General features: G+C 38.4%; 1 protein-coding gene across 3 annotated transcripts; it reads left to right on the top strand.

Annotated features, from left to right (window-relative positions):
* Positions 1-13: 13 nt before the first annotated feature.
* Positions 14-10126, top strand: LOC110495486 (COUP transcription factor 2). 3 transcript variants are annotated; one of them, XM_021570783.2, is made up of 3 exons: positions 14-383; positions 5034-5561; positions 7478-7975. In XM_021570783.2, the coding sequence occupies exons 1-3, from the start codon at positions 347-349 to the stop codon at positions 7750-7752; spliced, it is 840 nt and encodes a 279-aa protein (XP_021426458.1). In that variant the 5' UTR covers positions 14-346; the 3' UTR covers positions 7753-7975. The 3 variants fall into 3 exon arrangements, with proteins under 3 accessions (XP_021426458.1, XP_021426439.1, XP_021426447.1); XM_021570764.2 differs by lacking the exon at positions 14-383 and adding an exon at positions 2808-4026 and having other exon boundaries at positions 5016-5561; positions 7478-10126; XM_021570772.2 differs by lacking the exon at positions 14-383 and adding an exon at positions 2812-4026.
* Positions 10127-15828: the final 5702 nt, after the last annotated feature.

Below are 15828 nucleotides of genomic sequence, written 5' to 3'. Positions count from 1 at the left end.
TTTTAACCCATAGCCTAGCCTACAGTAGGACAGAAAGGAAAGACGCACAGGAGCATTTTCTTACTGTTTTACTTTTGTCATTTTTAAAGACAGCCATAACAACCGCTACTTATGTTATGAAGACAAGACAATTTACATTACAAGGTTGAAGTTCAGCACATAAGTTTAAAAATGTAGTGACTGTGATTAATCCTTTGTCAGTCTTACGTTTTTTGCTTATTGTTCTTCAAATAAACTCAAGTATTTTTGTGATTCATTCCATCTGGTGGAAAGTACACCTTCCCGTCTATTCTCGACATTATATCGAAAAGAAAGAGAAGACTAGTATATTCTGATAAGACAGAAGATGCATCATGCTGCGGACGAATCGACCTATGCATTTGGTACGTTTGTGAGAATAGCCTATACATTTTTGTCTACAATAATCTCACAATATATATTTTTTAACACATATAGGTGCCTTTAGGCGTATACATAATGTGTTTCTGCTCAATATGTATTCCCATTAACATTTAATTAGACAATAATTAGCATGTTATGCGTTATAGTATCTTTATGCCTGCGCCTGGTAAGGTTCATGAGGTGTTTGTGATATTTTATGCTAGAAATGTGTTTTATGACTAAACAGCTTTTTGATGTATCCATTTTGATAGTCGTTCTATTTACGACCGAAACAATTGCCTAATGCCAAGCATGTTTTCACATTCAAACATTTCATTCATGAAACAAATATGCCAAACTGTTCATACTCACCAATGGAGTGGTCAAGTAGAATCCACAATAAAACGATACAATAAACTGCAGACAGTGATATAATTTAGACCATGCAGTTTGCTTTAGAATGAAAGTGTTACGCTCAAGACCAATTATCAGCCTATATCAATCAATGATTAAAAGCAAAATACAAAAAATCCCTGTGCCTACGGAGCTCAGGCTATGTTTATGAAAAGGCGAAACAGTGATCAACACGCATACCTCGATGACGTCCAAGTCAATAAGAAGACATTTTCTTAAATATGAATCAGTTAGAAATGGGCGCACGCTACTTTGGTCACTGTGAGAGACGAGAGACCCAGGCAGTTTCCATGTCGGAAGGCTCCTCCGAATTGAATGTTGATTTGAGGCAGAAACGATACATACGCTAGGGGGCACTCAGATACTGTAATAGATCCTGTCTGCTGTATTGACAGCATATGCTCCATTTAGCTGTGTACATTTTTCACAGGACCCAACTTTGACAGACCCTGGTGATTTTGAAAGTACCAGCTAAAAATGCTCAGACTAGAAACTTCTAGGAGCACATAGGGGCCACTTTAGGCTATATACTTCATAGATATGCTTTGTCTTCAAATGAAACACCATTCACTCAGGCATTTGTGATATTATGTACAAATTGTAGATTAGGATATACCTATAATTAAAGTGCATTGAGTTTTTATTTTTGGGGCAGAAACATTTAATTTAGACCTATACTATCGTGATATAGTTTAACAATTTGCAATACAGTCCATGAATGTTGTTATAGCCTAGAATCATGAACCAATAAATAAAACAATAGCTCATCATAGCTCGGGATTTTCTAAATTACGAGAGAGGTCTCAACTCTCATATAGGATAGCCTATGTTATATTTTATATATTCATGATTAAAATCCCTCGTGCTTGGGTTTCCTTTACTGTAGCTCTATGAAAAGCAATTTTATCATATACTTGCAAATGTGAAGGCTACACATATTCATAATTATCATAACCAGAAGTATCAACAACTATCTTGTCAGTCAGAAATAGTCTACTAATAGGCATTTGACTAAATTGACTGAAAGAAACCGTGATGTAGCCTGTTCGGGAATAAGATTATATTGTAAGAAAAATGACCATCCCAACACTGTGATTGAACATAGGCTAAGTTGTCTGATAATATGCCTGAATCAGCCTAATACAATAATAATAATAGTCCTAACTTTATTTGTATAGCACCTTTCATACAGCTCACGATAGATTTAGAAAGCCTATGTAGCATATATACAAATGTGTTGCAACGAGAGGACTTACAATTTTCAATAAGGTTTAACAATCATTTTCACTTACAGATGCATATCCTGCATTCAATTGTATGCCGTAATTGTTCATCATTTATTTTGTGAAATGCCATAACCTATAATAATGGTTCATTTTAACTTCTGATAGGCTACTTCTATTGCATTCGGCTATTTCTAATGTAATGGTAGGCTAGATACAAAAGTTTGAGTTAAATGCAGGAGCACTATATGCTACTGCATCTCATGAAAGCCTTTATCAGACGCAATATATAGGCTACACCTGAGAGAGGTCAGGGTGATATTTTGGTGTCTGATATATATCAGACATAGGCTATATCAGAGGCAATATCAGACATATATCAGACGCAAAAATACCATCCTCACATCTCTCAGACTATTACATTTCAGGCAAATATTTATTAGGCAACCGACTTACTTTAGGCTACTCAGTAACTTACAAACACATACCAAGAAACAGTACGTGGTCAGAGAATGTAATCATGGAACATTTAGAACTTTATATGTGTATTTCATGAAAATCGGTGAATTGGGAGCATGGTCCTCTCCTTTAACATGTCTCCTTTTAGGACCAAGCATCTTCTCGACATCTATCCTTGCTTTGGCAAGGCACCAAGTAGCACAAGTGCCGACTAGCCAATGGGGTTCAGGGGGAGGTCCGTGAGCTCTGACCAGTCAAACACAGTCACTTTCCTTATATGGCAGCTCATCTCCATGGTAACGTGTGCTAAGTTGCAGCAGTCGTGTCAAAGTTCACTATATAGAGAGCTCAGTGAGCTGATCAGAGAGAAAGCATTCTGCTAGCCCAGCTCCTACAATTCGCAATCACTTCCTAACCTCACCCTTTTTAACATATTTGATCACTTTGATTCTCTGCTCTTTTTCAAACGATTTTTCCTGCATGAAGGAGGTTCTATAAGTTGTGATCTTTTTGTTTTATTATCACTTGCTTGTCGGAGAGTTGACTTCATAGCATTGGCTTCAGCTGCGCGCTGCTGCTCGCACCACCTCACAAGAAAAGGGAGAAGCAGCAATATTTTTTTTACCAGTTGATGATTTTCTTCATGACTTGAGCTGGAACTTGATAGCGCTCTGCTGCTAGTGTGTAGCCTACATCAATTGTGTGTTTTATGCTGCTGTCACGTCGCCTATACGTTCAACTTACTGCTTCGTTTCTTGAATAGGCTACCTCATTTCATTATTGCAATCATTTGCTCTTTTTTTTCTCCATTTCGAGTCTCCTGAATGGCTGACTGCAAGCGCCCCTGGACTTGGCCTCTAAGCGCAATGCTGCGAATCAGCTCGCCATCACATCAGTTTTAAAACGTGTGCTTAGCATCGTCTATAACAGCAATACAATTTGACATTTTCGCCAGATTCAACGGACAATCGACATCAGTAAGCTTTTGTCATTTATTTATTTGACTATTAATTTTGATTACAGCGTGCTGCATTCTTTTGAGAGAACAAGCACGGCGAAACCAAAAACGGCAGACAAAAAGTTTCCTTACGTTGACTGATAGATATGGCAATGGTAGTGTGGAGAGGCTCCCAGGACGATGTGGCTGAGACCCAAGGTACCCTTTCTTCGCAATCTCAAGGAGGACTATCCCTTCCGACCCCTCAGTTGAATCTGTCAGGCTCTCAGGTCGCCCCTCCGACCCCTCAGACACCAGTCCAAGGACCCCCGAACAACACTGTACAGTCTACGCCGACAAACCAGACGACGCAGTCGGAGAAACAGCAGCCACAGCACATAGAATGCGTGGTTTGCGGGGATAAATCTAGTGGTAAACACTATGGCCAGTTTACTTGCGAGGGGTGCAAAAGCTTCTTCAAACGGAGCGTACGAAGGAACCTCAGTTACACATGCCGTGCCAACAGGAATTGTCCCATTGACCAGCACCATCGCAATCAGTGTCAGTACTGCCGCCTCAAAAAATGCCTGAAAGTTGGCATGAGACGGGAAGGTATTGGAATTTTTATTTTCTTATTGATGTATTTGTCCTGTATGTCGTGCGATGAATTTATTATCTTAATTAATAATTGTATGTGTGGCCGTCTCCCATATTCTCTCCCCGACTCTTCTTCCCAAGGTTGTGCGGCCGAAGCACGCAATAGAGCCGCCTGCATTTAGTGCTCTACACCGAGCTTAACAAACCTCCATTTTCGCGTTCGATTAAAGAGTTATATTTCTTGAGCTCCCTATTAATAATGTGGCCTTCAGAAACAATAGTCATACGAGTTTGGATGTAGATTATTAGAGCTGACCCGTCCCCTTGGAAGAGACAAAATGGATATGCGTCTGTATTTGAATACAAGCACATAGAGGCTACAGCGCTATTATGGCGAGTGTGGAGTGAAGAGACAGCGTGTTTAGATCCCACACTATGTGTCGTGTTAATCTCGACCAAAAAAACGGAGCTGTACATAGAAAAGGGCATATGTGTATCTTTACAATTGTTCTATTCAATGATCAGTCGAAAATATTAGTCAAAATAAAATTAGCTGAATAGATTGCTAAGTAGGTTAAGGGTTACAACATGCAATAACTGCCTTGCCTTTGTGCTTCTATTCAGTTAGCTCATGTTGTTGTAGTCCAACAACAAAATGAGAATGTTAAATACAGATTTGTACTTCTAAAATGTTCCATAGAGCTTCATGACTTTTCCGGGCAATATGCTTGTATCGATCTCTACAGTAATTGAAAGTCATTGTTTGCATAGCCTACTTCATATTAGGCTATAATTGTTGTAACCTATGTAGGCGTATTGTTTTTGTTTATAATGTTGGATCCATAGATTTCATCATAGCAGTTGAATAGCAAAAGCAATGTCTAAACTCGTATTCAGTATGTGTATTCCTCGAACTGCTATAGTGTAACAATATTTGCCATAGCGTCCTGTCAGAAGGGTTACATGTCTCTTGATGTGTAGAATTCAGGCATCAATATCTGCAGTTTCTCTTTTTACTGCAGCGGTGCAACGGGGACGGATGCCACCCACACAGCCACACCATGGCCAGTTCGCCTTGACAAATGGGGACCCACTCCACTGCCATTCCTACTTATCCGGATATATCTCTCTACTGCTGAGAGCGGAGCCCTACCCAACGTCCCGGTATGGCAGTCAATGCATGCAACCCAACAACATCATGGGCATCGAGAACATATGTGAACTGGCGGCCAGGATGCTGTTCAGCGCCGTGGAGTGGGCCAGGAATATCCCCTTCTTTCCAGACCTTCAGATTACTGACCAGGTGGCTCTTCTGCGGTTGACCTGGAGTGAGTTATTTGTGCTCAACGCCGCACAGTGCTCCATGCCTCTCCATGTGGCTCCACTTCTGGCGGCGGCTGGCCTACATGCCTCCCCCATGTCTGCGGACAGAGTGGTCGCATTTATGGACCACATTAGGATCTTCCAAGAACAAGTGGAAAAGCTGAAAGCTTTGCACGTTGACTCTGCTGAATACAGCTGCTTAAAGGCAATTGTGCTCTTCACATCAGGTAAACTCCAAATTGCATCAGAATATTACATTTCCAGTTATGCAGTATGAGAATGTGTTTAGGTCACGTGTGCTTGAACTTTCACGGTTTGATAACAATATAGGCTAGGCATGCAATGAAATATATAAAATGAGCAAAGTTTGCAAATGCCTGGCCTGTCTTAAAATCCCATAGAGCATATAAGCTTTCAACTAACCGCCTGTAGGCCTATATCAATGCACTGTTGGGCATTAGTCATAAAATGGCCAATCATTTGCCTTTACTGATTGGTCAGGCATAGCCACACACTTGATTCAATTTACATTCTGAGTACACGCTGTCAACAAAATAGGCTGCTCTGAAAGATAACTTTGACCCACATCATAAAAGGCACTAAACTAGTATTTCAGCAAAGACATGCCATCACAAACAAACTGTCGATATTTGATTGAAAATTAAATTTTGAGAATAATTTACATACCTTTAAGATATATTGTATATTCTATGTGGATTCACTTGTTTGTATTTATAATGCATTGACAGATATTAATGATGTCACGCTCTAAGGGGGTGGGGTATAGCAAAGGAAAGACGGGCCTAATGCTCCATTTGTTAAACCACGGCATACAGCATACAACGTAACCTATTCACGCCAGGGAGGGCCAGGAATTGTACGGAATAGTTTATTTTATTGACGGTTTGATTAATAGAATAACAACAATTTGCCGTTCTACCACATTTAGCCTGATCACATGACGGACATTTCAGTTATTGTGGGAAAATACTTTTCTATTCCCCTCTGTTCTGTTAGGGAGATCTAGGGATCCAATGCATTTTTTGGACTTCTTCCAAAACTGGGTCATGACCTAGACTTCCCTGCTATATGATTACATTACATAGGTCTGTGAAAATACAGACCTATGCAGAATTAGGCAATGACTTGTCTAATTGATAAGTTGTTTTTACAATAGGCCTACAACATTGTCTTATTTTATATAGCCAACATTTTACAAACTAGGCTATTGGTTTAGGCCTCGCCTATTCTACAAAAATACCTGGGCGGTTTAAACAATATATGTTAATTATATTGCGTGTAGTAAATGTATTCAATGTATTCAATGAATATTTAGAGTTTGCACTGCTACATATCATTGACCGCCATTTTTCTTGGTTATTAAGGTGACTTGGTTAGTACTATCCATGTTAGGGATAGCTTCGGGTTCTAGCCCTTCTTCAAGCCAAATCAAAACTCAATACAGATTTCACCATGTCACAACTCTCTTTCCCTCTCTGCGTGCATTCGTGTGTGTGTGTGTGTGTGTGTGTGTGTGTGTGTGTGTGTGTGTGTTAACCCAAACTCCTATTCAAATGTAAGTATTTGTAATTAAGTTCAGTGCCTGTCCAGTTTCTTTTGAACAATAGCCTACAGTTTCCAAATATAAGGCAACAGATAATTGCCTGCTCTTATACACTTCGCTAGAGTGACATTAATAATCACATGATATAGGCTATTGATTATGAGACAGTTTCTCAAGAAAACGTGGTACATGCAATGTAAATTCAACAAAATATAGCCTATGTTCGCAAACAGATGGGTGTCTTCTTTAACAATAAAACAATGTAGGCCTACTGAATATGTTAGTGTTGGCGATATTAGTGGCCATAACTTGCTGTTTGATTATGGTAATCACATGCAGTTTGATTGGTTTTTATTGTTTAATCAACATAAAATAGGTTATGTTATAGGCCAGTAATACACCTCAGCGACCAAATTTAACACCGAAAAAGGGGGATGTTTTCTTGAAATTTACAAACATTTTTAAGCGCACCTGTCACGTAATATACCGTATAGCCAACGAGAGAGGTCTTTAGCATTTCTATTAGTGTTCTGTCATAAATGTGTGATGAATTTTTAGTTAATTTGCTTTTTTTTTCAGATGCTTGTGGCCTCTCAGATGTGGCCCATGTGGAAAGTTTGCAAGAGAAGTCACAGTGCGCCCTGGAGGAATATGTTCGGAGCCAGTATCCCAACCAGCCTACACGATTTGGGAAGTTGTTACTTCGCTTGCCTTCGCTGCGCACAGTCTCTTCATCGGTCATAGAGCAATTGTTTTTCGTCCGATTGGTAGGTAAAACCCCAATTGAAACCCTCATCAGGGATATGTTGCTTTCGGGGAGCAGTTTTAACTGGCCCTACATGTCAATTCAGTAAGCAGAAGGAATGAACAAAGGGGGTAAGACTACAATGGTTAGCGCTTCTTTTGTTGAAGGAAAACGGCTGTTACAAGAGCTTGCTTTCACAAAGAAAGACATTGTTGTAAATGACTGTGAATTTTAAAATTGAGACATTCTGCGAACTTTCAAAATGCAGATAAAAGCTCCCAGTGTCATTCGGAACAACTTGCTTCTTATCCATTTTTAAGAAAAAAGAAAACGAAAAAAAATAAGGAAAAGGATTTTGGTAATCCTCAAAAGGAAAATGGAAACTATAAAGTGCATTTAAAATGAACATTTGGAAAAACTTAGGAGAAAATAAAAAAGTACGTTTTCTTTTTCCAAATTACTTGTCCTGTGTCCATGTATCTAGCTGTTTTTTGTACTTTTCTTTTGTTCCTCCTTTCTGGTTCCAAACCGGCCTATGTGATTCTGTAGTACAAGTGGTGTTCTTTTCTAAAACCATGACTTCTTTTGAAACAGTTAAGTAATGTAAAATGTTCTTCAAGAATTAAAACTAAATCCACAGCAATATAGGAAAATGCTTATAACTACATGCTTAATGCTGCATACGCACTTACTCTTAAAATGACACACAATAAACTGGACAAGGGTGTTTTTTCGGAGTTCAGGTTCAACTTTCTGACCCAGCTAAATCATTGCTCTTTCCAATTGAGTATAGACTTTATGTTCCAGGGTTGCCCTGTTTTGTCACTGCTTAGTTGAGCCAGTCGAACCACATCTGCTCTTAACGTTTCATAGAAGATTCAAGGCAAAACAGCTATTGCTGAACAGTGTGTGATATCGGTTACCAGTATGTAGGCTATGCTTTATGAACCCATTTCAACTTTGTGCATCCCCACATGCACCCAGCTCGAAATGTTTTGCATCAATTTAAAGACAGTTAAAAAAAATGTATGAAGCCTCGCTATTGAAGGGTGATTGTGGCTTGTAAATGTAGATGCAAATGAATTATTATTTTAATTTAGGCAGGTAATGCATATAACATTGTGTCTTGCAATGTAGGCCTAAACATCAATGAAAACATCTAGCCATACAATACCTTATTTTGAAATTGGAAAGGTCAAGGGTCATATACCTTTAAGTACAGCTGGAATAGTGTTTAATAGCAGTATTATTATGACATCCCTGAAATGTCACCCTCTATACACTGCAAGCATTAAGTGCCTGAAAAGCGCGAAGTAATTTCTAATCAAAACGTTGTTTCAGTATACAACTTTGGGAACACTATTAGATTTGAAACTTCAGTCTTATGCTTGTGTATTTCACTTGAAAAACGTTAATTAGAGGCAGTATTGTTGTAAATATAGGTCAATTCATTTCAATGAATTTTCCTTTATACAAAGTATGTGATTAAGAAAAACTGTGTTTGCTATTTTTTCGGTAATACAACGTCTTCAATTCAGTGGCAGACTTAGCTAGTATCACTGAAAGTTATGTTTGTAATGTATATACATATTAAGACAAAAATGTTTTCTTTTTCATGTATTTAGACTGTGAATGCATGGCCACAGGTCGCTAACCTATTTTACCTTTGATATATATAAATGTAAATGTTTTTGACTGTATAGATATAATCTGTGCATTCAGTACACTAGCCCTTGTATTTAAAAAAGAAACAAAATGTTCAACAATAGGCTAAGACTAAACAGGGTGAGCTGGTCTGGAAAGCTATTTTGACTTAGTGTTCTGCTCCTTTGGTCTGTGACAAATGCCTTGTGTGCGTGTGTGTGTGTGTGTGTGTCTGTGTGTGTGTGTGTGTGTGTGTGTGTGTGTGTGTGTGTGTGTGTGTGTGTGTGTGTGTGTGTGTGTGTGTGTGTGTGTGTGTGTGTGTGTGTGTGTGTGTGTGTGTGTGTGTGTGTGTGAGAGAGAGAGAGAGAGAGAGAGCGAGAATAGGTGAGTGAGAGAGAGAGAGTGTGTGTAAGAGTGTGTGTGAAAAAAATGTGTCCTTGTTTTTGGGGCTTTTCTTCAACACACGAGACACCATGTTGTGGTTGGATAAAAAGGGATCATATTGTGTAGGTGATTGAACAGTGCTCTTCGGCTGTTTCCATGCCACATATGGACCAGAGAATGATACATGATTGTAATTATGAACAGTTTAAACTGACCCACGTTTTTATATAAATATATAAAAATATATGACTGCAGGGTATTGATAACGTATAGATACTTTTTTTTAATGATTATGATTATTATGATTATTAATTGCAAGTGATATATGTGAGTGTGTGTGGAAGTTTATAGTTGAACACAATTCTTGTTTGTTTGTGTTAGCTTATTGTAAACAAGCATTCTGCTGTAAATTTGTTCTTGGTATTAAATTATAATTTATGAATTTGAAAAAAATACGTATTTCCATGTTTTCTTATTACTAATCAGTCAAAATCGTGTGTGCGTGAGAGAGAGAGAGAAAGAGCGCGAGAGAGAGCGAGACAGAGAGAGTGAGAGAAAGGCTTTTGGGTATGGCCAATTTTTGGCCTCACGAATTGAAGTGAACTTGGCCTATGTGTACCATTGCAGAGGAGAGGACTGTTCGTATGTAGGTTTCATTTATATTTGTACATAGCCTTGGTGCTTTTGCACATTATATAAAATTCCTTTAGTGAACTTATAACACCTCGCCGAATAAGGCAACCCTGCAGGTACTGGCAGGTCTGACTTGAGTTCATAAATAAAATGCTACAGTGGACGTTAAAAATATGTCCAAAATGCTATATTTATAGGCTACCCTATGTTTTTACCGGAAGCAGCAGACAATATATAGGCTGTCGTTTGCTTGATTTTTACTACACTAGTACCACCTCTACCTCTCTAGTTGCGTATTAGGTGACATTTGTGTTGTGTGTAAAGCGAGATCAAGCGTGCGATCCCCCAGCCTTAAAGCGCACTTTAACTCGATGTCCTATTAGTTGAGTCAATATGGCGTCTTGCAATCCAACGCATGCTACGGCTCCCCGGAGCAAAGCAGTTTTCCATAATAGAAACCACATTGCTTAAGAAATAGACCCCCTTCATCGAGACCCAGAGCCTCAATAAAACTATCGGAGGTATTCAACTATATCTTCCATGATTAGTAGGCCTAACCAGCACTGAGTATCTTGCAAAATCGTGAATTATGAATTGTTGTCTTCATGATAGAATTTGACAAAAGCCTGATGATTATTTCATTACTTACTAATGCCCAGCACCTTCAAATATATACGTTTTAAGTTCAATATGCCTATTCTGTGTACAATTTCTGTAAGAAAAAATAGTAAACAACAGGCTATTTCATATTATCCAAGACAAATGGCCTATAGGTAAATCATATTTTATTCTTTATTGTATTAATACTACATTTGAGATTATTATTAGTAGTGTTACTACTACCACTAGACCTACTACTACCACTACTACTACCACTAGACCTACTACTACCACTACTACTACCACTAGTCCTACTACTACCACTACTACTACTACTAGCCTACAGATTACTACTACAATAAATATACAGCACCAGATAAAGGACATAAAAGTGTAGCCTAAACCACACTGTGCAACACAGTGTCAGGATTTATTTGTGTAAATAAATCAAATTTCAGACGACTTTACTATTTCTCAGATTGCAAAGGCATCCCACCATGCTTCTGTCTAATTAATGGTGAAAGTGAACTAAATCTAATTATGCTGTAATTCCATGCAGTTTGTGTTTGTCCCTGTTAGTGTTACTAAATTGTGACTACAATGAAAGGGTTGTTTATGATTGGCCTTATACGACATGTTTTACGTTTTTTTGATGCAGACATTCCACCTGTCAATGTATCTTTGCAACCTTTTGAGATCTGAGACCATAGGCCTAGATACAGTACAGGAAATATACTGTATGTACTTGCACGTTTTATGTCACTAAATATCTTAGGCCTACATGTAATAGGTCTAAAGTCATTAGGCCTACAACTCAGAAATCGTATGAAAAGGGCAATATTAATTGTCTTATTTTCTTTGGATTTTTAATGAATTGCTTTACGATAATAGCCCGGTAGGAATACATTTTAAGTAATTCGGATCATGGCTTCACCGGACTGATTTTAGTTGACAGAGCGTGTGTTGAGGCTGAACTCTATAATTTGCACTTCTGTTCATTTATTAGCGTTGGACAACGAACTAATGAGGTCTCCCTCAGTACAATGTCACTTTTATTTATTTCCTCGTGAAAAAAACAAAACATTTTGAATTTAAGAATAATATATTTATTTCATATAGCGCTTTCATTATACATGTATTCTCAAAGACGCTTGAAAACAAAACAAAAAACAATGTATATATAGTTATTGGGCTGAACAAAGGTCTTGAACAGAGGCTGGCGTCAGGTCAACATCCAACTCCGGTGGGCTCCACGTAGGCCAAGCCTACAACAGTCTCCTGAAAGTCAGTCAATATGCCTGTGATATGCCTGTGTCCTGCACGAGCACTGCAAACACTGCATGAGCTCTGCAAACGAACAACCAACACTGCTTTGTAATCTCATTGATTGTGAGATTCCTAACGTTTTTTCTTCTTCTTCAGTATATGTATGCCTGTAGTCTATGTATGTAGCATATGTGTATGTTTGTATGTTATATGTTTCTCTGTTTGCATAGGCTGTGTGTAGGCCTAGCTAAGTATTTGCATGTGTGCGTGCTGTGCGTACTTGTGTGCTTGCGTGCGAGCAAGGCGTGTGCATGTGTATCGTTTATATGTAAAAATGTCATGTTTGTGATGAAAAACGTGGGAACATTAGGCCTACGTCAAAGGCAAAGTACCCAAATGATGACCGCGCTTAAAGTCAAATTACAGCATGATTTATAGACTTAACTGTGTTTCGTACTATTATTATCACTATCACGGTGTTATCAATGTGCTGCTCATAAACCTTAGTCCACATCTACAAAGCAACGGTCCAGTTCCAAAACGCTCCTGGACAAAATGTGAAAGGTCGAGACAATAGTTAGCTGATGATTTCATAATCATGCTCGTCCCTCTATTTTATACTGTTGTTTGTTTTGACTTTTCTTTAGATTGCAGGCCAATTGATAAAGTAGCCTATACATAATGTGGTGGCCCGGCACGACCGGCAACCCACTATTTTGACCCCCAGAGAGAGAGCTTGTAACCTAGCCTATATCTGCCACTGACTTGATTATGAATCAGGCTCAGAGATAGGCCTTGATGACAAATAGGTCCATCTAAAATGTTTGTTACATTTCTGTAAGTACTGTGTCATTTACTATACTGCTCCTCTGGCCATTTGAGGGGCTATCGTCCATCCAGAATTTGAGCCTAGGACTGATCCCCAGTCATTCAGAGCCTGTGCGGCCCAAAGAAATTTGAAATCGTCTCCATTCAAGCGGTGAACATACAAACCTTGGTAAACCTGTCACCATCCTGTTGATAGTAGGCCTATGCTAATATAATAAATGTCAAATAAACTTTAATACAGTTAGACATGGAAAGTATTAGGCTATTATTATTATTATTATTGTTATTATTATTATTATAGTCTTATCTTCAGACCTGTGCCTATTGAGATTACAATTACGTATATACCTATGCTCTTTTCTAAATAATATTTGTTCCAAATCAACTCCGCTTTAAACATGCACTTACTTTTGTACTAAACAAAACTATAATTAGGCTTATTCTCTAAAATCTTGCATAGAGAATTGTGTATTTCGACTGCCTCTCAGCTATCTTTATTATTTTTAATAAAGTGCTTTTAAATCGACTTGGTGCTCCCGGCTTCCTGCGTTCTCGCTCTAAATGTTAGAAAATTGTGCCATCTACCCGCTATTCACAGAACTGTCACTTCCAGGCCCTCCCGAGACCTCGAGACAACTTTAACACAAAGGGAGAGAGAGACCAACGAGGCTGATGAGAGGCTTCGCTTTATACCATCCCCTCGATTGCAATGAACAACTTTAAATAACATTGAACATCTAGTGTTTTTATTGTTCTAACGCTATCAGACTTGATGTATAAGATCTCTCTCACACTATCTCTTTCTCGCAATGTTGACTGACACCCAACATGTTTAACGAATTGGTTAATTTCTACGCATTTATTTTACACGTACGTCGAGCTCTGTGCTGCACCTTATAGGTCTACCTGACAATCACTGGCATATTCTCCAGTTTTAACTGCCAATGTAAGCTGTGAAGTGACACATGCCTAATTTACACTTGATAGCTGAATGACAATGTAGCTTGTCCTTCAACGACGTGGATACAGTACTAACACCAGGATACATTACATAGTTGCAGGCTATGTTGCAAATCAGTCCTGTTAGTAATATTGTAAACGTGTTTCTCTGAACTTTTTATAAACTCACTTCTGCACGAAATCCTATTCCCCGCACTAAAAGTGAGTTCTCAGAGCAAATGCAAAAAAAGGGGCCAGTCGACACCAAAATGGCAAAGTTCATCTCGAAAAAACTGCACCGACTTACAAAGGGGAACAAGGCTTTGTGATTATAGAATTGAGGGAAAAGAACGACAACTGCAGTTGAGGTAGGAGTGTGAGAGTGTGTTTTTTGTATAGCCTATATTTGAGTGTTTTAAAGATGTTATTTGAGGCGCTTGTGCTGACAACGCACAAGCTCTTGGTCATGGTCTGGGAAACTTTGCTATTGTACATGGAACACTGAACACAAGAACATTATTTGCCGTTATACTGATATAATAGAGGACTAACAAACAAATGTAGGAACAAGAGTGGGTGCGGGAAACCGGAAAACAACTGGACAAGTAAGCACAGAATATTGTTATTTCAAGAAGACGGAAAACGCACTTCCTTAACGTTTTATGGAGAGAGCGAAGCATGTACCATTCCTAAAGTATTTGAGTATGAAGTATAATTAGCGCGGAGCCAATGGAGAGTGATGGGACTTGGAGCCTCACTGATTACACTGAGGAATGGCATGTGGTAAGATGAAGTTAACAGACCGAGACGATTTTATCAACATACAAAAAGAGAATGCAAAGGTCACATCTATGGTGTTCGAAATGTAGCATATAGGCTACAGCATCCTCAAACTAGCTCACCTTCTTTATATTGTCTTACAATAAAAGTGTATGGATATTTTATGGATTATTTATTGATAATGTATTGATATGTATTCGTTTATAAAAACGTTTGATATAGGTAACATACTTAATTAAACTAATAATCACTATGTATCACATTCGAAGTTATAGCTTAAATGTTGTAGGCTATTACACTGAATTACAACACGTGGCATGTGTAATTAAGCATAGCAACAAGAATGTATGGATGTGTAGCCTATTACTTCGTGTTGCGCGCATATAGACTCCCGAAACATTTGGAGAATAATAAATAACCATAAACTCTTATAAGGTCGAGTCTAAAATTGGATTAGATTTTTTTATTTGTCTTGTGTGTGTTTTTGTTGTTGTTATTATTCGTGATTATTGTTCAGTGTACTGGACTTTTTATTACGCCGTTAAAATTGAAGTCATTAAAGTAATGCAAGGTTGGACTACCAGCTGACTGTGTGTGTGTGTGTGTGTGTGTGTGTGCGCGCGCGCGTGCGAGAGAGAGAGAGAGAGAGGGGGGGGGGGGGGGGAGAGGGGAGAGAGAACTCTGGGAGAGAATAAGTTAGAGAAAAATTATATTATACTACATCAAGCTAATATGTAATATCACGATTTTATTACGCTTTGGACATCATGTCTCTATCTACAACTACCCTTTTAATATAGGCTTGAAGTAATGCGAATTCGCTATTTTCTAAAGGCGTGCTGAGCACTGTTGCTTTGTTGTAATGGCTAGAAATTGCAAATGACCTTGAACTGTATCTGTATCTGTTGGATTTTGGGGAAAAGGCACATGAAGTTATCTTGCTAATAGAGACAAGTTAAAATACACACAGCATGAAATTCAATACATTTCATTGCGACATGATTTAAGAAACCTGACGCGCTAGCAATGATGATAAGGATAATAATAGGTTGATGATAATGTAACTAACAAGTGGCATAAGCTAATGATCGTGACATACCTCACAAAATTA

Source organism: Oncorhynchus mykiss, chromosome 2 (assembly GCF_013265735.2).
Source record: "Oncorhynchus mykiss isolate Arlee chromosome 2, USDA_OmykA_1.1, whole genome shotgun sequence".
NCBI classification, from domain to species: Eukaryota; Metazoa; Chordata; class Actinopteri; order Salmoniformes; family Salmonidae; genus Oncorhynchus; species Oncorhynchus mykiss.
This window is presented reverse-complemented; position numbering and strand designations above follow the sequence as displayed.